This window comes from Alosa pseudoharengus, unplaced genomic scaffold (assembly GCF_046254945.1).
Source record: "Alosa pseudoharengus isolate Yale_2024_CS ecotype anadromous, Long Island Sound unplaced genomic scaffold, YU_APseudo_1.1 YU_APseudo_1.1_scf_19, whole genome shotgun sequence".
Lineage (NCBI taxonomy): Eukaryota > Metazoa > Chordata > Actinopteri > Clupeiformes > Clupeidae > Alosa > Alosa pseudoharengus.
Window position 1 is genome coordinate 34,612,749 of NW_027468657.1, and position 24,710 is coordinate 34,637,458.

Consider the following 24,710-nt stretch of genomic DNA (forward strand, 5'->3'; position numbering starts at 1 on the left):
CTTTAGAAACTGTGAGGGTTGGTAGTTCAGGACCCAAGCGCAAGACCCTTCCAGGCAGAAGTGCAGACATACACGCTTTCTTGTGACTCTACAAACTTACAAATGTACAAGACTCTGACACGACAAGAGAGACGATCCGACAAGAGACAAAGGAACAGAGGGGTGTAAAAATACACAGACCAATTAACAGCAAGACAGGACTGGACGAGACCAACAAGACAATAACAGGGAACAGGTGAGAGCAACGGAAGGAAACTAACAAGACAGGAAGCGCAGAGCAATTAAGGGGATGGGCGGAGACAGTCACATGACAACAGACAGGTAAACACAGAGCACATGGTGAACAGCAACAAACACATAAAAACAGAACAATAAAAAGGATCCTGACAGAATCACCACTGCAACAAACAAACACTGATGGACACTGAGCCTAATGTTGGTGTTTGTTGCAGCAGTGTGCAAGCACCTTTAGGCCAATTTGTTGTAAATTCAACAATCAGATCAGGATGAACTCGCACACCAAATACTGCAGATGTAATTGTTGAGTAGACTTATTTAATAATAAAAAAAGGAGTGAAAAAGTGCTACGTCCAAACCGTTTTCGGTCTCAGACCATCAAAATTCTGTAAATTCAACAAGTCATCAGCACTAGCCATTAGTCAACTTTTGGTGTAATCTATAATGGGATTTTCTCAAATTCATCTGTACTTACTGGTAAATTTTCTCCTTTGCGGCAAAAGTGGGTGTCTTCGGCGGAGAGCCCTTTGTGAGGCTTGTAGCCTGAATCGGTCAAACCTGCCTGTTGTTCAAATCTCTGGATGTTCTCCTGAGTGAGTTCTGAGGGTCAGAAGGGCATTGGTAAATTAGGCTACTGACTGAACTAAAAATCAATTTTTTAAAATGGACAGTTCCGGTCCTTAATTGTGATTGGGAATTGAATTGTGTTAGATGCCGTTGTAAAACCCAGCACAACCCTTCATTTATAATTCTAGTTCTATATTAGCCTACTACCACAAATTGATACAAAAGTTAAAGGATCAGTATGTAGGAAATAATGGAAAATAAACTGTAACCATTCCAAAAATGATCACCATATGTTGTCAGAGAGTAAGGAAACACGATGAATTGAAGTAATGGCTTATTTGACAACATTACTCCCCGTAAAACCCATGAAAAAAAATGAGTTACGGGGCGGAATCTCTTGGAATTTTCGTTTATGTTTTGAACGATTAATTCTAGAATTAGGCATATTCGATCTACGTAATAATCAGATCAATAACGTTCGCAGCAGCCATTTTGTTGATATAGAAAATGCATAGGTGGGTCTATTTAATGCAGCTGTCAATTGAGCGCGACAGCACCGGTATGATCGCTGTAGGCTATTTATTTATTTGTACAAAATTTAACGTGATGGTAGGCATATATGTTATAACAACAGCAATACAGGCAGTTCTAACAACAGCAAAGAGCCCCAGAGTCACCCACTGTCAGAAACATGTCAACATTTTTCCAGCTGTCTTCCTGTTTTAATATTTTCCCGTAAAATATCCCATATTTTATTACTTTAAGCAGAGCTGCCAACTCTCACGCATTGTCCGTGAGACACACGCATTTGATTAGTTTCACACGCTCACACGCCACACCCCCGATTTCTCACGCTGAAGTGTCAACCCGGTCGGTCAGATGCCTGAAAAATGAGTTTAGCCTATCTATAGATCTACCTGTTGAGCCACTGATTGACTAGTTATGCTTTCAGAGACGGTGAGAGGGTCCAAGAGCACCCCCTGTCTGTGGAATTTTCTAAATTTTCTCTCATTTGCGATGCTACTTCAGAAGCCATCCCAGGCACATTTCCCCCGCATTTCCTTCGCTTCAGGTATGAGTATTATTGAGTATTTTCAACCTAGGTCAAATACCTGGTAGATGAGGTTCAACTAAACTAAACCTATACATATTGTAACGATTGATGCGACGCACACAACTGTCCAGCGGGAAACACACACATACTGTACCAAGACACCATTACATAGGAAACACAAAGGAAGTCAATAAAACAAGCACGATACATGAACAGGGTAGTCACATACAATACACCGGGTAAAACACATTAGGTACAACCTAAAGAAAGACTACACAAGCTAACACATACATGACAAGGTAAACGCAATTACACTCACTAAAACCATAGACTAAAACCGACATTACACCATCTAGCATTCACACACATTGCATTCTGGGAGGCTAGCGCTCAGTCCAAAAGACGAGGAGCATCTCGCTGCAGCCTGCGGGAAGACATCAAGGATGTTGACATCAAGCCCCACATCCAAGTCAGCCATGTTTTTTTTGTATTACGTCATTACGTAAAATTGCTGGCGGCGAGAGCAGAGAGAGCCAGGACTCGCAACGAGACTGAGCAAGCTGCTAGTGCTACATTCTACAAACCAGTAACTTACTGCAAAACACGTTTTATTGTGTAATTCAACACGTAAACTGTGGATTCAAACCAGTGCAACAACTCGCAACAGCACCAACGTTTCCATAAGAACGCCGTTGTCATACTACTCGTTCATCAGATAGGAACTAGCTAGCTGGCTAGCTAGCCAGCAAAGTTAACCACCCAGATGGCAAGAGGCTGACGGCGGCCCACCGGTTTCGCTGTCGCCAGCGGACTGCTGAGTTTTTCCACATCGGTTCTACCGCGGTCCGCTGGGCTAACAATCCTACAAATCGCACCTTTAAAGTGGCTGCGTCTCAACGTTGCTTGGCAACCATTCTGATAGAGGGAATATTTCTTGGCAGAAGAATGATTATCTATGAATAAATCGTTAAATTTCTTTATGCCGTTCCTTTATTTTGTGAAATCTTTAGAAAAGCAATAAGCCACTCTAGTCTGTAGGTTACACTGATTTTAGAACAGCTAAGGGGAGTTTCAGGCACTCCACTGTGCGTTCTAGCTTAGTTGTTCTAAAATCACTGTAACCTACGGCCTCTCGTGTAGGGATTAGGGCTGGGATAAACGATTATTTTTTAAACGATTAATCTAGCAATTATTTTTTCGATGCATCGATTAATCTAACGATTAATTTTTTCAGTCCGATTCGATTTCGATTTGATTATCGATTATCTCATTAATTGACTAATAGCAACTTATACATGTTTATTTACATATCTGAATTAATTAAACATGAATTCTTTAACATTGCAATGTTTGTTTATTGCTCTTAAGATTCCAAAATAAAAGACTATACAAGTGCAAAGTAATGCATTCTTAGTCAGAGGTAGCATTCAATAAAGTTCAGTAGGCTAGTGTATGTCTAATTGAGTCATTTTAAGACGTTCGTGAGGGAATCCTTGCAATTAACATAACACAGTTAAAAGGCTGCTGATGTGTGGATGCAATTCATTACGTAGTTAGTTTAAATAACGGTATGTACTTCTCCTTGGGACAAGCACTTTTGAGTCTTGGAAAACACCTTTCCATTTACATCGGGATTTTGCAAACATTTAGAGTAAATTATAAAATGAGCCCTGAGTAACGAAATACAAGCAGCTGTAAGTAAGCATGCAAACTTGACATCCAAACAGTATTCTAACGTTAGCTTTGAGATACTGATTGATTGCATACTGTAACTTAACTTTAGTTTCGTCTCCTCAATGTACTATGTTGTGATAAGACCTTAGCAGAGTTTACTTTAACTTTAATGCAGCAGTTTTGAACAAATTTGCGCAGCATGGTCACGATGCTAAGCGGATTTAATAGCAATTTAGCCCACTGTGTTCTATGCAGTGCTTCTATGTGGCAACAACAATCATGAATATTTTGTTAAATCAGAGAATGTCTCGTAAACGGCCTCTGGTTAAATGCACATGCAGAGGAGGAGCAGCGGGCTCGTTACGAGAGAGAACGGGCGGGGCGAGGAAAGGCTGCGTGAGTAAAAAGTGCAGCTCAATGAAATTATTTTATCTTATCTTTAATTTAAATAGTAAAACATAGAACATCAATGTGTGCTGGCCGGTTTTGATTTCGTGGCGCCCAGCCACAGATTAGCCAACGTATGGAAAACACTGAAGGTGTAAAATTTGAAATATTAAGCAGCACACTTGACGAATCGACGCGCATATTTTGCGTCGACGTATTTTTTGCGTCGACGTCATCGATTACGTCGACGCGTTGTCCCAGCCCTAGTAGGGATGTAACGACAGAGACTTGGAGACACAGCACTCAAAACATTCTCCATAGAAATGCATGGGGCTAGTTTGTCACGCCAATATGGCCGTTGTCTACACATATCCCACCCCTTCCTCGGCAAAACGTCGACATGTGAATACATTGAGCCAATCATGTGGTGTGATGTGAATACATTGAGCCAATCAGTGTGTTGTGAAGACATCGTGCCAATCATGTGTTGTGATCTCGCCGCTGGAGCAAGATTGGTGTCGTGAAGCCTTGCGCACGCGCAGTTCGACCTAAAGACTGTGCCCGATGAGTGCCCATAAAACGTTGGTATATGGCCGCCGAGTGGAGGGACTTGCCTAAAAGGACTTTGGTAACAATTACCGGTATACTGGTAAACCGCAATAAAAATGTTGACGATAACAATTACCGTTTTCATTTCAAATATCATAATTATAATTATCACCAATACTTGATGGATTTCTGATGGTAGGTACTGAGCTCCAGGCTAATTGCCAGCATCCCCTACCATGTCAGCAGAGGCGGATTAAGGTGGTCATGGGCCTCTAGGCTACATTTTATGTGGGGCCCCCCTCCCCAATTTTGTTTTTCCAGTTTTATTGAGATACACTACAATTACAACACCCTTATAGAGCAACATTGAACACAAAATGGGCTATCACATTAGGCAACATAACATTGAACCACCAAATATTCACACAACATCATTGCAATGTCCGTACAGCAATAGCTAACACAAATAGGCCTACTCACACCAAGCATCATCCTTACAGAGCAGCAACCACTAAATACTTACACATAAGACAACAACGTCCTTACAGCAACAACTGGCCTACTCACATCAGGTAGCATCCTTAAAATGCAGCAATTAAACCAGAAAATACAAGATATCCTTGCAGACAACTTCCAACCAACATGAAACAAAAGCAATACAATATGCTACACCAGGAGACAGTTTATAATAATCGACAGCATATGCAATAATGCCACAGCAGTTATGAACCTACATATTTGTACCTTTAGACGTTTTTCTTCATTGTTTGGTAAAATCCAATTCGTGCAGCATATCAATGGACATCAGAGACAGGTGTTTCAATCTGCATTGGCCCATTGTGGATGTTAATTTTTTTAACGAGTCCCAGTTTTGAAAAACAACGATCTCCACTATAGCATTGTTACAGGCAAAGTCATAAGTCACGGTGCTCTTCCGAGCTGAATGTGATGCATGAACAGCAGCCTTTTCTGCAGGATCAGCATCTTACCTATTTCTTTTGGGCCAGTGAAGTTTAAGTGTTATTCTCTTATGTAAATTTGAACGAATTATTATGGTTTTATGGCCAATGGGGGCCCCCTGGCAGGCTGGCACACTTGGGGCCCGTTAGGCTGCAGCAATATCTAGCCAATATCTATCAATATCATTGATCCGCGCCTGCATGTCAGCTAAGGGATTAGTCATAGTCTGTTCTTCAGGGTTAGCTAGAAGCCCAGGTGCAGACTGAGACAGAACAGAGGGCTAGGTTCAGGCTGAGACAGAGTTGGATTCAGCATCTGACAGGGGCTGCCAGGTTGGGGGTCAATTCTGCATCACTGCCTGAATGGCCTGCCTGAATATAAGGACAATTGGTCCATTTGAATCAGGAGTCTCCAACAGATAGTTCACAAGCTACCAGTAGCTCCCTAAAAGGTTCAAGGAAAAGGTTCATACATCTGAGAGCAGTCACTTCGTAAACCTTCGTAAAAATCCAATCAGTGGCGTAATGATTTTTAGATGGTGTAAGATAGCGATTTTTGGATCATGCGCCAGACCACATTAGTTAATTGTTGTTAATTGCCACACCCCTGGGCGCAAGGTTTAATAAAAGAGGAGCGCATGGTGAAAAATCAACACTTGAGTGTAAGCTAAGAATAAGCTTTGCGTCGCACATTGTGCCACCTTGCCCCGGGTGCACGATATAGGGGCCTAAATATTTAATTGGTAGCTCTTGGCTATGTTCATTTTGTCAAAGTAGCTCTTGGAGCATAAAAGGTTGGAGATCACTAATCTAAACCTACATAATATTCCATGTGTCATAAAACTTAGAAATAAACCTTAAAATAAATAAGTACAGCCCTAATTCCCAGGGGGAGAGAAAATGTCTATGTCAGTGTGACACCATATAGAGTGATATTAGATTATTAATACATTAAATTAAACATTTTTAAAGTATTTTTTTTTACCAAATCAATAACGTAATAACCAGCCAATAAGGTAATACGGTATTGCATTGTTGGCAAAAAATGGTTTATGGGCTTTATTACATTGAAATGATTACGTTATTGGCAGTTATTACATTATTGGCTGCTACAGATGGTACATGATAACAGACACAAGGAAAGTAAGAATAAAAGGTCACAGTCAAGACTCTTGTCATCTGTGATTCCTCTGTGAAATTATTCACTTAATGCTCTATGCTCTAGACTTCTTCTTACCTCTGACTCATTAGTCAGGGATTATGTTTATGAGTATTGTTATTATTCTTGTTCATTATATTTAGTCTAATAATAATTGTTCTTTTTTGTTTAGGCCATATGACTTTACTATAAACTGTAAATTTCAATGTTAATATAATCTTCATTGGTGTCATTATAAAATACTTTGGATAAAAGCTTCTGCTAAGAACCACCAACAAACATAACTGTAGGGTTGCAAACAATGTCTAACTTTTTTATTGTACTGTGTGCAGCCAGTCAACTAGTCCGCAATGGTACAATATACTCATGTTTATGTTTGTTTATAAGATTTATATAACATAGTTTAAATTATGATCAAGAAAAGGCCAACAGCAATAATTACATAGCTTGCAGCTTTCTTAACAACGGCCATGGCGCTAATTTAATTGAATGTGTTTTAAAAAACACTATGAATATGTAAAAAACTAGAAATGTAAATATAGATATATTTGCTTTAGACTCACTTATCATGAGGGAGCTCATAACAGTTGTAGCTTTGGCCTTTGTTACTGGGATGGATGGCCTCACAGCAGGAGCACCAAAAATGCCTGTTTGTGCTGAAGACTTCCTTGATTCATTATCCTGGTGACGAAATACAGTTGTAAAAAATACAGACTTCTGACTGAGTAGTTTCAATATGATGAAATATGGTTGACCAAAGCCTGCTAGTTAATTCAGAACAAAATAAATGCAGTTACACAGGTCTGTTTTTCAAATAAAACAATGCTATCATACAACATAGAAACCATTCTCCTGAAAAACAGTCACCTCTTCCAAATGTTTGAACTTCCTCTCTGGAATGATGGGGTTTTTCCAGAAGATTCCTTCAGTAAAGTCTGAGGGTGGTGAGTGCATAGGTGCCTCAAGTGCCTCATCATAGTTGAAAATGCGACGACCCATTGCAATGGGCGATGATGTCCCACCCAGAAGACCTGCTGTAAAACCAGACTCCAGGGCTAAAAGGTAAACATAATGCACACCCTGAGTGATAAGGTAATCACATAGACATGCAGACAGGAGTATTTAACAGGCAGTATTAACAGACAGGAGTATTAACAGGCAGGCAATATACTTCATTTAGGGGAATTGACGTATCCAGTGGCTTATTCAGACCGAGGGAAATAGATGTATCCAGTGGCTTATTCAGATTCTTGAGAGCACACGCACACACACACACACACACACACACACACACACAAAAACCCGGCAATATCCAAATGTATACTTTTCTACTCTCTGAAGACTGTGCAGGTATAGTAGATGTTTTATGTTCATGCAGATTAGCCTCACATAAAATGACTTACCAACTTGTTTTTAAAAGAAACTGTTTTTAAAACCTAGATTTTATTTGTAGATTTTTTTTGACAATGACCAATTTTTTGATACCAATTTATTTGCCATAAAACTGTCTCAACCTTTCAACCAACCTTCTAAACATGCTGCAATTTCCAGATCACATGGTTTCCAAATCCCATTGTGGTCAAACTCAGAGACATTTCAGAGTGATTAAATTTTCCAATTATAGTTAGAAAAATCAACAATAGAACAATAGAACATAAAAAACTGCAACATTGTACATTTAAGTATATATACTCTTTTGATTCCATGAGGGAAATTTGGTCTCTGCATTTATCCCATTCTGTGAATTAGTGAAACACACACAGCACACAGTAAACACACAGTGAGGTGAAGCTCACACTAACCCGGAGCAGTAAGCTGCCTGCTACAGCGGCGGTCGGGGAGCAGTGAGGGGTTAGGTGCCTTGCTCAGGGGCACTTCAGCCGTGGATGTGGGCATGGGATAGTAGTGCTCAACCACTTCCCCCGCCCACATTTTTCCTACTGTTTGGGGATCGAACCGGCAACCCTTCGATTCCAAGCCCGTAGCCCTAACCAGTAGGCCACAGCTGCCCTGCCCATTTATTTACAGCAAAGGTATGCTTGTTGTTTCTTGACTGCTGATGCTGTTTATTGTCAGTTTGTAAAATTTAACAGAAGTAGGAAGTAACGTCAAAGTCCTTTTAGGTAAGTCCCTCCACTCGGCGGCCATATTGTAATGCTTCTTGGGCACTTATCGGGCATCTATTTCGGCAGGCTTCACGACACCAACCTTGCTCCAGAGGCGAGATCACAGCACATGATTGGCACGATGTATTCACATGTCAACTTTTATATATATGTGTAGACCAGTGGTTCTCATAGCCATTCAATTTACTTGAAATTATAAAGTTGAGTTTTATCATTTTAAAACAGATGATGTCTACAGATGATGCCCCTTTTCACCCATAAAACAAGCAAATTGTGTCTATTTGCTCCTACCCACATTTAACTTCACTTAGGTCATGAAGAACCATTCCTACTACTTCTTAGCTTGGCTTATTTGTTAGCCAGCTAGCTGATGAATGTGTAGAAATGTTTGAGTCAGTCCATGTTGTCAAGTGACAGAAAAACCAAAACTGACAAAAGACGAAGTTGCACATCTGCCAAAAACATGGGATAGTGGACCTGGCCACAACTGCAGAGAATACAAATGGCATGCTTAATTGTTACGGTTATGAGGGGGTCCTCGGAAAATTCTCGGAGAGTCCCCAGTTCACAAAGTGAATGAGTTTGGTTTTAACCAGGGTAGAAAACAAAGCCCAAATACTACATTCTGGCTCAACCGGTTTCAACACCTTAGTGAGAGGCGCACATTTATATGTGGGGAAGTACCCATTGTACAATGCCAGTGTGACCTGCACAAGAATAGTTGTGAGTGAATCCCTTAACGAGCCAACTGCCCCTGCCCAGAAGACAACAAGGTAACAAACTATGATGTATGATACCCAATGATTTGAATATTTCAGATAGAGATACACCACAAAACAGTGCACTGCATGCAGTTTATAGCTCTTTATATCTTTATATATACATTTAGTCACTAAAAATCAGTTGTCACAATATTTGAGACTTCTCTTGCAACTGAAAGAATGGTCAAAATGCCACTGAGTGAAATTAATATGGGTAAGGCTATTTGCACCCCAATTAGCAGTGTATGCTATTCGTACCCTGGTGCAATTAGAAGTGAATTATATTCGTACCCCGGTGCACACAGCAATGTGTTCTATTAATACTCTGTCTGGTACAAATATCAATGTATGCTATTTGTACCCCAGTGCACACAGCAATGTGTTCTATTAATACCCCATCTGGTACAAATATCAGTGTATGCTATTTGCACTCCTATGCATTTACTCTGGCATATTGATCACACAATGTAATAATAAAAAAAAAAAACGAGCAACATGTTTTTGTTGTTACGTCACAGGGTGCGAATAGCTCAGCTGTGTAATAGACACTCTGAATAAGCTGTTTGCAATGTATAGTTAGAAGTGGATGCTATTCGTACTCTGGTGTATATAGTATATATATGTAGTGTATATGTATGCTATTTACACTCTGGTGCGTTAACTAGCTAACTGTTGCATTCAATACTTCCATTTGAGAACCGATTTCTTGTTTAAATTGCAGCATGTTTTTTGTCTACATGAGCAACGTCTTTTTGTTGTTATGTCATAGGGTGTGAATAGCTTAGCTGTGTGGCCAAGGCTATTCGTACCAGGGGTGTAAATAGGCACTCCGAATTAATATTCACCAGAAAAAAAACGACTGTCAAGGATGGACAATAAGTTATATAACAAACCATAAAAAACAGAGCGGTCAAGAGTGCAAAGAGGGGTTCAATCAGTGAGAAGCAGAGCTTTCCCCACCAACTCTTTGACTTACCTGGCGTTTCACCTGGTCTAGAGCCCATCTTAATACAGCAAGTAAGACAACCCAAGAACACTCCTTAAGAGATACAGTAGGACTCTGTTAAGCGAGAGAGAATTATTACCATTTACAAGTATTCAAAGTGGTTTAATCTAAAGGTTTACAATTTTATTAGAAATTAATCTAAAAATCCATGTGAAAATATGTACATTAATTTACCTATTCATTGGAGAAATGTAAGACTCTGGGCTAAACATACCAGACCTTTCTTTAGGGGCAATATGTCCCACTCATCCTTTTTGGTTTACATGACTCAAATGAAATGAGCTGCATACAAACAAGTGACAGCCCACGAGCAAACGTCAAAGCTAGTTCAAACTTTAAAGGTCACCCAAGGCAAACACTGACGGGATCACTGAAATATGATCTGCCAATGTTTACTAAACTATTGTTAGTTAGCCAGACATAGGCCTAATGCATACAACCATTGGCCTAATAATGCATAGATATCCTCCATAATGATACCTCTACCTATGCTTTTTTAGGGTCCGTGCTAGACTTACTGCAATGCCACAATTTACTACAGACTATGCACAATAATTAAACTAGGTTGCCATCTGAACTTGGATTTAAAACATTGCACTGGTATAGTCTTTATGTTCACAGAGTTGTCACAGAGTTGCACCATATGTCTATGTCTACCCAGGTGTGTCTGTCATGATAGGGGGCAGAATATGACATCCAACTGTTACTTTTATGTACTGATTTAAGAAATAGGCCTACAGTAGGCCTATAATTTAAACTGGTTCATTACATGTCACCTAGAAGTTAAATCTGGATCAGACAATGCAAATTACCAGAGGAAAGCTGTCATGGGTCCAATCATGATGGCATGAAGATCCTTCCATACCAATTAGGCTACTAAGTTTATCTTATAGGCCAGTGGTCCCCAAACTACGGCCCGCGGGCCGGACGCCACCTCATTTTAGGTGGCCCCCCAAAACATGTCCGTGGTATATAGGATCAGGCCCGCACGGGAGTACGACATCGTCAAACTATAACCTCCGATTTCCCCCATTCATTCTCTATGGCGGGTCTTAACAGTACACATGTAATACTCTTTTTGTCCACTGGTGGTTGTTTTGGCGCTGATTCACGTTTGCCATCGAAAACGGAATGAAATGTATAGGCCTACCTGCAAACAATGTAAGAGGCCTCTGCTGACTGCATCAGTGCTCAAAGTATTCTAAAAATGTATCAATTAATTGTTAATAACTAACTAACTTTTATTCAAGTCATAATTCTGGAACTTTCTGGTATAATTATTTATATTTTTTATTCACTCATTCAAATGTTCATACAGAGTTCACAAAGTTCTCATCAGGTGAGTGAAAGTTAGAATGGTGGTCATTTCAGATGTTTCTGCCACCACTTCATAAAACTCATAGTTTGAGAACTTTAAATTATTTGTAGGATATTGCTTGTTCACAACTTGAGCTGTGTATGCAAAGTTCAGAGTTCAAAATATACTTTTGGGACTCCCTGCTTATAGTTTTGAGAATGCTATTATTAGTATTATTTCATTTGAGCTACATTTTACACTGATATGGCATGATGGCAATATAAACACAGATAACAATGGTATTAAATTGCAATAGCCTATAGATTAAATGTAATGGAATATTCAACTAAGGTAGACTGCCTTTGTTCACAGCGCTAAGCTATTTATGGTTACTGATATACTCCGAGTCTCTGGCCCTCTCTTAGAGCCAGGCATAGTGAGCTGGCCCTCGGAAGAAAAAGTTTGGGGACCACAGTTATAGGCTATTACAACATGCTTTTGTGAACCATACCAATGTAGATTCTATAGCAATGCAAAGTCTATAGTATGGTGTGGAGACTCACAGGCACAGCAGCTGAGGCGTAGACTACTGATAGAGTATTTTGGGGAACTGAGCTGTCACGAGTCTGACGTCTAACCTTTCCTTAAATTTCAGCAGTCAGCTATTTAGCCAGCAGGCTAACAAACAGGAAGAAAATTAATCTATATTCAACTACATTTATTATTGTTATTAGGCCTATTATCATTATTATAGTAATGACAATACTATAGTTTAATTATAGTTTAATTGCCCCCCGGGGATGAATAAAGTGATTTTGAATTTAATTGAATTGAATTGACGATATAGGCCACTACGCCTAGATATTTAAGTTGCCTGTGGCAGCCAATTAAGATTAACGCTAACTTCACATCGTTATTTATCTAAATTTCCCCTCGCATATGCACGCTGATATTGACAACTGTTTACAATAACCCTAAATGTAGTCTATAACAGGATAATAGCTGCTGAAGCAGTTAGGTTGTCAGCATTGCACATTTTGCATTAAATGAACGACACCGCCGTTAGGTAAACGCACAGATTTCAACCTTACCAGTCTCCGGAATCAGCGTGACATTGGCAAGCTTATCTAAAAGTCCGTGGACTGCCACTGACGTAGACTGTCGCAGTTGTTTTGTGTGCCTTGGAAGGATAAAAACAAGCATTGATCGACCCATCCATGACTTTTGGACGCACCGTGACCGTGACCATGCTCACATTTTGTTGCAACTGCACCAATCGCCTCAGTCTTCTTGGACTAAAGGCGGAAGTAAAATGTCATGGGAGTTTATCAGGACGTGTCAGAGAATGTCTAATAAATTTAGCCATGTAGCTCCATAGGACCCCATGCAGGGGCGGAGCTACGCGGTGGCCAGGGGGGGCCACGGCCACCACTGGCCAAAGCTTGGCCACCCTGCTGGCCCCCCCAGCTCCGTTCAGTGAAAAGTAAAAAAGAAAAAAATAATTGCTGCCGTTTTCGACGGCACTTTGCCAACACTTTGCAAAGCTGGGACTGAACCAATTACTGCACTCTATCTACGACCATTGGCCCAGTCAGGAAGTGTAGCCCACAGTTGTGATCAAATCGTGATAGGCTAGGCCTAGTGCAGCAGCAGCAGCGGGACAATTCAAGTCATCTGTTAAAAACACTGACTACTACTTAACCTCATGCAGTAACAACATGAGTTGATGATGAGTTGGAACATAAATGCTAATAAGATGTTAGAATGTGTCACGAATCATAGCCAAGTGAGCTGCGTTGGGCTGTCCTTAGGTAGGCTCTGACATTGACGTGGGGGGCTGATCAGAAATAATCGGAAGCCTGCGGTAACGCTGTTACAAAAATATTTCGATAAAATTCGGGTGAAATGCAAGCATATTAGGCACATATCATGGCTCCAATAAAAGTAGGCTAATGGGGCCTAGGCTAGGCTACTTTATATAAAAAACATAATTTGCTGACTGCGTGTGGTTCTTGCCATAGCTGGTCAGGCAGAGGCTGCTTTGCCTGAGTTCTTTGTTACATTGCTCCAGAACTGTTCATCGCAGCGAGATGAAACTTTAATTGCGTGACAGAGCAGAAGTGGGGCTTTCCAACGAGACTAAACTCTTGTATGAAAACAAACAAAAAAATCATGAAATTAAATCAAATTGATTCATATTTATAGTTTACCTGCGCACCCATTAGGCTACTCTCGTTTGAATTACTCGCGAACCCGTGATCGCATAGATATGGCAAGCATATCAGAAGAAAGAGGAGAGACAGGGCTATCTATTGGTACCAAGTATATCGATGCTTCTGGGCTATAAAAACAGACAACATGACTGCAAAATAACATCATCTACAAAAACCAACTATCGTTTGAATTAGGCCCTATTCACGAACACGTGATCAGATAGATATGCCACGCATGTCAGATGAAAGAGGAGATACAGAGCTATCATTTGATACCAAGTACATCCCTCTGGGTTATAAAACAGACTAAATGACATCAAAATAATAACTTCATATAGCTCCACTTACCCCACGTTTTTGTGTGTTGTAGTGGCAAGGCATGTTCATAATCCAACGCTATCATGTGTTTCTCTATGGCAAAGTATGTTCATAATGCGGTTTTGAGATCCCAGCAAATTCCTGCATGGCATCCAATTCGAGACTCACATTGCATCCCAATTTATTCGACAAAAAAACACCTTTTTGCCTTCACTTTGTTCATGACAATGCAGTAAAAAGTTGTTTTAGAATCATCATGAGTGTACACACAGAACACGCAAACTCGGGTTCAGTCAGGTCAGATCAGTTCGTGTCACAGATATGGAGCGCAGAAAGGGCATTTTTCATTACTAAATAAAAATGTCATTTATTTCTGTAAGGCGCACACCACATGTCTGTAAATTGCTCAGCCCCAAAGCCCCCCTCCACCATGGTTCTTATATTGCCAGATTCAGGACAGTCTGCACATACATGAAAGTCATGTCCAGCTGACAGAGATACATTTCAAAATAAGAATGGTATAATATGCTTTTTGTCTTTGTATTATTTAAAAATCTAAATTAAATCAATGCAAGTATTAATATGAATTGGTGGCAGATCTGGGTAGCCTAGACTGTTCTGAAAAAAATATAGCATGTGTAAATGGCACTTACAATGACCAGGATAAATGCTTATAACTAAAGGTAGTGGAAAAGCCCTTAAAACAGTCTAGGGTTCTAAGGGTAAATTTCTTAATTCAGAGCCATGTTACTTACAGCCAAGTACTTAGAGTGGATATCAGAAAGAAATATATTTTGGCCATCAGTATAAGATTAAATATCTGAATACAATATTTGTAGTATTTATTATTGTTATTTAACATCATTTGAATAAGACTGATTAAGTAAGGTGCATTATCATAATGTACTTTTTTTATAGCATTGGCTTATGGAAAATGATTTGGAGTGGACAACAAACTGACCTGTGTATCAGTGTTGGCTTTACACAATTTATTACCATTATTAAAATAGGCTATCCTAATCTTCAAAACTTTTTGAGTAGTTTTTAAATAGTAGTTTTGATTCCCAAGTGCCACCCCAATAAAAAGTCTGGACCCAGCTGGCCCCCCCTATAAAATAATCCTGGCTACGCCCCTGACCCCATGTATTTTGCACTCGCCTACGATCGCCATCTAGGTGAACTCTGGTGAACTGCAGCCAATTCGGTTGTATGGGATTAATAGAGAGTGGGGAGGCTCTCCGTAGACGGGCTCTGGTAGCCTAGAAATCTAGACGCGCCCCTGGCAGCCAGGGCTAGTCTAGCAACTCCCCGTTGGCTTGTGAGCTCCAGAAATCGAAACTCAATCAGGCCAATGAAATCGTGTATAGAGTCGTTAGGTGGGCTTAACATAATGATTGATGGCAGAGTTGCAGCGGTTTGGCTTGAATTCCCTGGCTTGAAATATTAATGCACTGCTTTGTGATAAGATATATTCAAAGGAAGTTTGTTCAAAGCCCATTTTCTTCTGTCCGCTTCAATTTCTGTTTTAAAATGATGTAGGCTATTTTTCAATTTAATACAATTAGAGTTTGAATGAAGTGATATATGGTGTTCTATGGTGTTCAAGCAAGCCAAAACAACAGCATAGAGTCTGTATTTCACCCAGAAGCTCGCATCATGCAATGTTTGAAACATCATTTTTGTTTTTGTTTTTAATCAACACTAGGTGGCAGTAGAGTTTTGGAGGCAGTATTTGCTTTTATGTGAGTAGGCTATCTCATTTTCTCTTAATGGTAAGTGGTAAAGTGAGCTACTCTGCTGGTTTGATCACATTTAGTTTATCTTTTCTGCTGATTTGAGGGATTATGACGGCCAAAACACCACTGGGCTATGAATCATGCAAGGTTTTGATTAAACAATTTTAGTTGCATTCTATGGCTTTACAGTTAAAGATAGACTATAAGATTTTCACCTTAATATAACCTTTACGAAGCAAATTTGATGGTAAATTAACTTGTAATAGGGGAATGGTTCACCTAGCATAGCCATACAGCATAGCCGTAGCGAGTCGCTAATCAACCTGCACTCTGCTCTCCCTCCCCTCTGAGTATAGCTCTTTGGAGATAGTTTTTGCCTGTTGTTAATCCATCTCCACAACAAAACTACAGGGGAACAAGCCACGAGAGTATTTACAACGGCAGAGTAACGGCACGCTATTTTTTTATCCAGCTTTGCAAATAACGATGTCCACAGACAAGGTAGAATATTTTGCATGACTTATAAAAGTACGATGTATTGCGACATCAGATGCAAGTCAAATTTGTAGTTTCTTATGTCTCATTCCATCGAACTATAGATCCGCTACCCGATCTGGCAAATTTACATAGTGCGGTTATAGCCGATAGAGGGCCGCGAAGCGAATGCAGAATTGCCGTTCACCCTGTTACGAGTTGATGAACCACTGAAACGATTTTGGAAAAATTATTTTATGGTATAGAAAACTCTTTGGTGTTGCTTTAAGATGTTTCTTAAAAAGTTCATCTGATTGGACCATCCTTCCACAGGGAAGGATCATAGTGAGCGAAGGCTGCCTCCCCATGTGTCTTGGTCCTCACCCTGGGAATAACTAGGAGTCTGAGGATCTGAGTGGCCGTGATGGAAGGTACGGTGAGGCAAGTCCGATAGATAAGTTAGTATAGCAAATAGTACACATGGAATTAAAATACTGCATAGTATACCTTTAATAGCATAAATCTGTCCACCAGTAAGGCTGTTAGGCTGGGATTTTTTGGTTACCCGGGCTGAATTTAACCTTGACTTGGTCTCACAACAGATGGCACATAAGTTACCATGGGAATTTATTCTACTAATGTATTCTATTAAGCTAGCCTTGTCAGTCAGGCAGTCAGGCTTAGTTAATGTTAATTATGTTGTCTTATTGGTTTAGATAGATAGATACTGTAGATAGATACAGTAGATACTTTATTGATCCCCAAGGGGAAATTCAAAGCACTGTTTAGCCAGCTGTCACTCCGATCAGACCTCCATGTGATTTTTCAAAAGCTTAATTCCATGTGTAGTATTTGCTACTGTATACTAATTTGTTCACAAAACACCACAGATACTCTACATAATGCCATTTTTTTCCTTCAGTGATTTTTTTTCCTTCAGTGATTTTGTGTCAACGATTCCCGGGACACTGAAAGACCAGGGTGCACGGGACTTGTTGAGCATGTAGCCTCACAAGGATGATACGGAACGATTGTATACAGTGATGTCAGTGTTATTCTTATTTCACCTGTTCTATAGGTTTTATTGCGGTACCTGTTCTATAGGTTTTATTGCGGTACCATCCTTGGGACCATATCTATATATTCCATCCAATACATTGGTGCAGTGAAAATATTTGTGGAGTCAAACTTAAGCACCCTTTTACAGACCCTGCATTAATTTGTTGTCATGGATAAACCTATGCTGCACATAATCAGCCAAATATGTAAATGTGGTGCTTGCGTTATTTGTTCACATCTCCTCACATCCTCACTCTGCGTGTATGTTTTGTAAAACGTGTGAGGCTGAGTGTGTGAGTGTATGCAGATCTGGGCTGAAGTTTTGCTCCTGGGGGGTCAGGTTTTGCTCCTGGGGGGTCAGGTTTGCTCCTGGGGGGTCAGGTTTCACTGCATGCAAACAATTGCAGAATAATAGTAAAGGTGTCACATGTAAACATGTTTATTTTGTTTTTGCTGCAAACAACCTTTTCTTTAGAACATATTTTCCTAACATTTGTTTTCAAATAGGTAAGGAGAAATATACTGAAACATACACAAATAAGCACAGTGCTTGATTTCTGTTAGCATACTAAAATTAAAATAACATTTATTGCATCTTTAAGCAGGTTGTTCAGGAAATACAAGTGGTCTCATCAGGGTCTGTGCTTGCTTCACTCATCACTGGCACTGGAGGAAGTGGTTGTGCTGGCCCTTGGAGCTGGTGTCATTTTTTTCTTCCTGTGTAAAGGTAGTTTGAAAAGCTTCATCACTGCTTGTGTTCGATTACACATACTCTTGACAAATGCAGTGTGTTTTGGAAAAGTAAACTAAATGTTATTTTGATTATTCACACAGTTTAAGACCTCATTAGGAAAATGACAAAGAGGGCCTAAATCAAGCATTAACCTATTATTTTAATGAAAATAACTCGTAAGAGTCAAAGAGTCAAAGGAGAACTTACATTTCAACAATGGATCTGAAAATCTTCTGCACATTCTCAGCCTTTGGATTCAAGCAGTACTGAAGACCATTTTTAAGACTTACCCTAAATACATGAAAAGAAAACAGGGTCATTCCACCTGAAATAAGCCAAAGTTTCCTGATGGACCTCCGCACAATAAAAGTATTGAGAAAATATATTTTTAAACTGTTTACAGAGTGGCAGACTTTTGTAACAAATCATAAAGTTTGATGTTTTTTACAGATAAACCCATATTTAGGCCATTGCCATTTGGCAGTTGTGACAGATACCAGGCGTCTGACACATGAAAGACACTGTAACGTATGTGGACTGTTTGCACACCAAAAGTCACGCATGAGTCTGAAGTTGTTACTGAGATAAGCTAATCTGATTTTGCCAAAATGTCTATGGACACTTCTGAAATTGAGGAGGTGTACTGTAAAACAAATTCTCATCAACATACTCAAATGTAGGAGGTTTAACTTCAACAGACCTTCATATGAGATATAGAGGCACACAATATCACTGAATAAAGAAAATGTGAGGGAATGACCCACCAACATTACTGTATTACAACCATGCCACTCTACAAAATATTGATTACTGATTAACCTCACACCGGAGGAGAAACTTACACAATCTCCAGTTTGTCACAGGAATGGGAAGGAGGGAGGATTTGGATGTCCATAATTTGTTTCGGTGCCACAAACTTCTCGCGTACTCTGCGACAGGTGCATCGTTGGCTCACATCCATGTCTATCATAAAAGACATAAAATAATGTAAGTCATTGCATACAATTTTATAAACCTTTAACGTCAATATATATATGAACAAATATTAAACATGCCAAACATAAAAAGGTTGGCTATATAGAAATCCCTTACTCTGAGCCAGTGCCATGCAGGTGCAGAGAGTGAGCAGCAGAATAACTCTGTTGTCCATGGTTCTATCTGAAGGGTTTGATGTCTTTCTCTGCTTTCTCTGCAGAGTGGTGAGAGGAGATTATATACACAATCTCTGCCCGCCTTTTTCACACCTTCTTGATCTGTGGTCTCAAATGGGAAATTTACGGCTGTGGAAACTGAAAATGACTTCAGAACTTCCCTTCCTCTTCAGTTTTAAATGCTTGATGGTCTTTTTGCCCCCCCCCCCCCCACCCACCCACCCCCGTCAACTTTAAGGCAGTGGGGTCCAAAAACACTACTGTATATCGTTTTAAATAGCAATAGCTTGCCCTTTTGTCGTATGAGATCAAATATAATTTGACCTAGATTTGTATAGTGTGATGAATGATTCTAACCTGACTCTCGCCAGATGAATTTTGTTCCGCTTAGCTCCGCCTAGCTCCACTCACATCCATCTGGGACCTCTACCATTGAGAGTGATTTCAGCACGAGATTGTATGGTAGAGCCAATCAGGACGCAGGGCGGGAGTTTCATAGATGTGACGTAGCGTAGAAGCGACTGTGATACTGTTATCAGCGTCACGGGTGGCGTGAATGTCGTGCGTCTGTTGCGTGGCGGCTGTGTGGCGTTTTCTATGTCTTTGCTTACCAGAAGCGCGTCTGATGCGGCGCTGCAGCGGCCTCAATTAAAACGTTTCTTTTCTCACGTCATTTGTTTTGAATGGAAATGTTTCCAACACGCTTGCGTCTGGCGTGAAAAATAGGCGTGAGTCCTATTCCTATCATGCACGTGTTTTCGGCGTGGCTCGATCCGCGCCTGTTACAAGTCTGAAGCGCTAACCAGTAGGCCACGGCTGCCTAAAGCAGTGGACCGTTGTTGGAGGAACAGGGAAAGAGGAAAACGGCAGACTGACCGATTGAGGAGTGTCGTAAAATGTATACTCTGAAGCTGTAGGGGGAGCTCTGCAGAGAAACCTGCGAGCAAAAAACAAGAAAACGGCGAAGAACGGGCAAAACTGCATAGTTTCTCTTAAAGTTAGTGACCTACTCCTGCGCTCCCACTCCAGTTATTGGCTGCTTACATGTTACTGTGTCCTGGAATAATGCTACATGTCAGACATCCTTCTTCATTGTGGAATCTGGTACTGCTCTGCTGGGCATGGATCTGATAAATGGCCTGAGTCTGTGTTTCAAAGGCTCTACTGTCCAGCCCGCCACTTCAATGACCTCTGCTCCTGCTCTGCTCTGCTCCGCTGTCTTGTTGCTGCTCATGTGATGACCTCTGTGCCACGCTCTCCGTCTGCTCTTGGGTGAGCGGAAGGGTTTTTGCATTCAGTGGAAGTATCACAGACCGCTACTGTCCTCCAGAAATGAAGCCGCCTGCTGCTGCGGATGAGACTGAAATGGAAGCTGAGTTTCTTGCCATGCTGGCTGCTGTCTCTCCTGCTGTTTTCTGCTGCTTCTGCTTCAGGTAGGGATGACTTTGTGAACACACAGATTAAAAGCTGCTGCCTCTGCCAGTCTTCAGACAAGACCGCTGTTCCCTCTGCTGCACCCCTGCAACCTGTCCAGTTCCCATCAGAGCCCTGGGAGAAGCTGGGAATCGATGTGGTTGGTCCATTTGAAACTGCCTCCCTGGACTGCCGCTATGCATTCACACTGGTAGACTAGCACACTAAGTGGCCTGAGGTAGCTTTCACACCCTCCACTACAACAGCGAACATTATTGCTTTTCTCACTTCAGTATTCAGCAGATTAGTTAATCCACGAACCATTGTGTCGGACAATGGGCCTCAATTTGTTTCTACAGAATTTGCCACATTCCTAAAAGGTCTTGACATAAAGCACATACGTACTGCAGTTTACCACCCTGCAGCAAACGGAGTGGTTGAACGCATTCACCGCGTCCTGAGAGCATCAGTACAGTCTGCTATTCTGCAACAGAAGCCCTGGAAAGCCACCGTTACAGAATCCCTCCAGGTGTACAGAGCAACTCCGCATGCCACTACTGGACTTTCCCCATTCGAGTTACTACATGGGAGGAAAATGCGAGCACGTCTTCACGTCCTTACCCCACCACAAGCAAGCATTGACACTGATGCACTTGGTCAGAGAGTGTCCTCTAAACAAGCATACATGAAGTCATACTCTGACTCCAGCCGTGGCGCAGGCATTCAAGTTTTTAAAGAAGGGGACAAGGTGAGTGTCTGAAAGCCCATATTTTGCTTCAGCATAGAATACCGTGTTGCGTTGCATGGCCTTGCAAGTCTCTTCAACAAAGGCAGCTGATCATGACTACATGTGGTCTCACAAGTGCACCACCTATAAATGGACACCTGTGTTTGCGTTTATGTTTATTTCCTTTTTACTAAGCACTGAATACAAATCTTTACTGTAGATCGTGGTATCATGTAAAGTGTTATTGTATTACTCATATTGAGTAGGCTTCCGCAAAGAATGTGACATGATAACAGTGGTTACAAATCAGCGATGTCATGGTAATAAGTGGCTGATCAGAAGTAAAGGGGGCTGAGGGTTTTTCCATTGTGCTATGGCATGCATCTGCTGAACTCTATCAGTGGTTAACACCTCTAACCATTTGCCTATTTCCTGTGCTGCTGTTATGAACTCAACAGAGAACAAAAGAGCAGCAGAGAACATGAGACAAATCTGAAAAGTTTACCACTCTCCATCATAAAACTTTAATCAACTTAATTAAGAACAGTGCTTGTTTCATTTGTTTTTGTAAATAGCATAATGTTATGCATCCAATCATATGTGTTTGTCTTGACTTTTGGTCACCTTTGACACCTTGTCTCGCATTACAAAATGATTGTCTAGAAAAGAGGGGTTTTAGAAGAAACAAATTCACAGGCGTGGCTACAATCAGAAGTAGGTTATATCTACATTTCCTGATCAGTCGTCATCAGCACTTCCATATCCAGTGTTGGGCAAGTTACTTCAAAATCGTAATGTACTATGCATTACTTATTACTGTCATTTCAAAGTAATTTGTTACATTATAATATTACTGTCTCTGAATTGTAAGGCATTACACTACTATTGCATTACTTTTAAGTTACTTTCACCAAAATATCTAGAAATATGGATTTGCCATTCTAAATGCAGTTTATTACGCTCAATGCAGCTTGCTCTTCCAATGGAGGGAGATGTGGTATAGCATAATGACTGAGCTAGGCTTAAGGCAACAGTAGAATGCAATAGGCACAGTGCTGCTCATAATGCCATACAAGGAACAATCATAGTCAGAATTTTGTTAAAAACCGACAAAAGGTCAAAGTCTGGTAAATTGTGATAGAAATACTGTAACTTTAAGGCCTAGGCCTACTCATTAAAATCAATAGAGAGCCTACTATATTGTAAATCAAAGCTTAAAGGAACCGTATGTAAGATTGTGGCCAAAACGGGTACTAAAATCACTTTCAAATTACTGTAGAGCGGTGTATCCCCTTCCCCTCCCCTCTGACTGGCAGAGTTGGCAACCGGATGACGAAACACTACTGACTTTGTGATTAGTAGATAGGTGGAGGGTGGTGCATTAGGCCAAAACACAACATGACAACATCAACATCAGTTGAGGGCTGCAACTTCACTTTTTAAATGACAATATCCTGGCCAGACTACTGTTGTCAGTGATATAAGTATTTGAAATGAACATGATTTCTTAATGTCTAGTGACATATCAGGGCAATTTTATGATTAATTGAAATACAATTTTTACATACGGTTCCTTTAATAAAGACATGTCAAGATGGTGGCCTGCTGGCCATTTCGGTGCCCTAAGTGAGTGGCTTTGAGTGAGTGACATTTAAATGATAACTCAAACACCTAAAGTAAAATAAAAGGCCTATTATTTACAGACCATTACTGTGTATTTTTAAACATTAATTTCTGAAGAAATGCTGTTTTACTTATAAATGGTGCACTGTCACTTTAAGAGCATTGATCTTTACGTTGTCATAATGCCCTTTTGCCAGCTCTTGTTTACAAGCCTTATTTGTTTGAGTTACATTGATAGCACAATATTAACAATAATATGCACAATGTTAGGTTGTTTTAAGCAACCTTCATTGCTTTGGAAATGGAAGTATGCAATGACATGTTGCTTCACATTTCGTTTTGCGAATACAAGTGAATTAGGAGCCTGGTATCCACCTAGCTATCTGAATGGAATGCGTTTCAGTCGACTCAGCATATCATGTGCTTTATGTAGCCTAAATGCTTGGAAAACGAATGATTGAAGACCCACCAATTCTAGTACTACGTGGTGATTGAGAGAACCCAAAAGGTATCAAACTTGCATGTAACATCATGTTAGTGCATTTTGACATTGTAAACGTTATTGATGAAGAGTGAAACGCAGTTTGCAGTAAAGCTACTATTCATTGGTTACATTTGGGTGCCCCCTCTGTCCTTTGGTGCCCAACGCAAAGTGCGTGATGCGCGTGGTGGGAGCGGTGGCACTGCCAGGCTACACAATCTTTTTCTGCATTTCTATCCCTTTATTCTCTTCAATTTAAGTTCACAGCCCAAAGCTGACATGCACAACAGCATAGTTTGTGTTTTATCAAGAATCAAAAAGATTTAGCGTGGCACTAGGCTACTTTAGATGTTTCATTAATTTACTTGTGCTATTTCGCGAGCTGAGAGATCTTTCGGTTTCGCACACAAAGTGTACTAACTATTATGTTCTTCATAGCCTTGTCTCTGACAAGCTGAAAATAATGAGCGTAGGCTTATGTCCATCCCGCAAATAGAGTCCGCCTGCGAGTCTGCTGCAGCTACAGTCATATTCAACCAGTATCAGGAGATAACGTTCTACTATTTTGCGCGGATTTTTTCTCCTCTGTTGTTCTCGCGTGGTGTTTGCGAATATGTATCAAAACAAAACAAGCGCTTAATTTTGGGTTAAACTGCATTGTAACGCGCGTTACTGAAGTTTGTACCGAGTAAATATTACCCAATTTTTTTTGTAATGCCTTACATTACCGCGTTACCGCAAACAGCAATATATTACAGTAATTACATTACTTTTGTAACGCATTACTCCCAACACTGTCCATATCCCAGTCACAACAGTGAAAGTGAAACTAGTGCCTAGAACATGGGAAGGCCCAGCAGGCAACCCTGATAAACATATAGTGCCTATAAAAAGTATTCACCCCCTTGGATATTTCCCCTTTTACTGCTTTTATAAATGGAATCTTGATCATTTTAATTTGGCCTTTTTTTTACAATAATTTACAAAAATTCCCTATTTAATGTCA

The 24,710-nt window shown here is 40.4% G+C and overlaps 2 protein-coding genes across 2 annotated transcripts in view; both read right to left on the reverse strand.

The window, feature by feature from the left end:
• LOC143132801 (putative monooxygenase p33MONOX) overlaps positions 1–13,076 on the reverse strand; it is a 36,399-nt gene extending 23,323 nt beyond the window's left edge. Inside the window, exons 1-5 of the mRNA XM_076292595.1 lie at positions 12,868–13,076; positions 10,450–10,533; positions 7,454–7,641; positions 7,150–7,267; positions 713–837 (exon numbers count right to left, since the gene is read on the reverse strand). Coding sequence (XP_076148710.1) covers positions 713–837; positions 7,150–7,267; positions 7,454–7,641; positions 10,450–10,477 — 459 coding nt within the window. The 5' untranslated portion in view covers positions 10,478–10,533; positions 12,868–13,076. The remainder of the gene's footprint in view (positions 1–712; positions 838–7,149; positions 7,268–7,453; positions 7,642–10,449; positions 10,534–12,867) is intronic.
• Positions 13,077–17,999: 4,923 nt separating this feature from the next.
• LOC143133262 (alveolar macrophage chemotactic factor-like) lies at positions 18,000–19,511 on the reverse strand. The gene is made up of 4 exons (XM_076293038.1): positions 19,402–19,511; positions 19,152–19,272; positions 18,517–18,600; positions 18,000–18,293 (listed from the first exon to the last, which is right to left on the reverse strand). The coding sequence occupies exons 1-4, from the start codon at positions 19,457–19,459 to the stop codon at positions 18,227–18,229; spliced, it is 330 nt and encodes a 109-aa protein (XP_076149153.1). The 5' UTR covers positions 19,460–19,511; the 3' UTR covers positions 18,000–18,226.
• Positions 19,512–24,710: the final 5,199 nt, after the last annotated feature.

Excerpts from the sequence above, each read along its gene's own strand:
- LOC143133262 (XM_076293038.1), bottom strand. The coding sequence starts at position 19,459 with ATGGACAACAGAGTTATTCTGCTGCTCACTCTCTGCACCTGCATGGCA. Across the intron at positions 19,273-19,401 it reads CTGCATGGCACTGGCTCAGA|ACATGGATGTGAGCCAACGA; the intron begins GTAAGGGATTTC and ends CTTTTATGATAG. Across the intron at positions 18,601-19,151 it reads TGTGACAAACTGGAGATTGT|GGTAAGTCTTAAAAATGGTC; the intron begins GTAAGTTTCTCC and ends TCATGTATTTAG.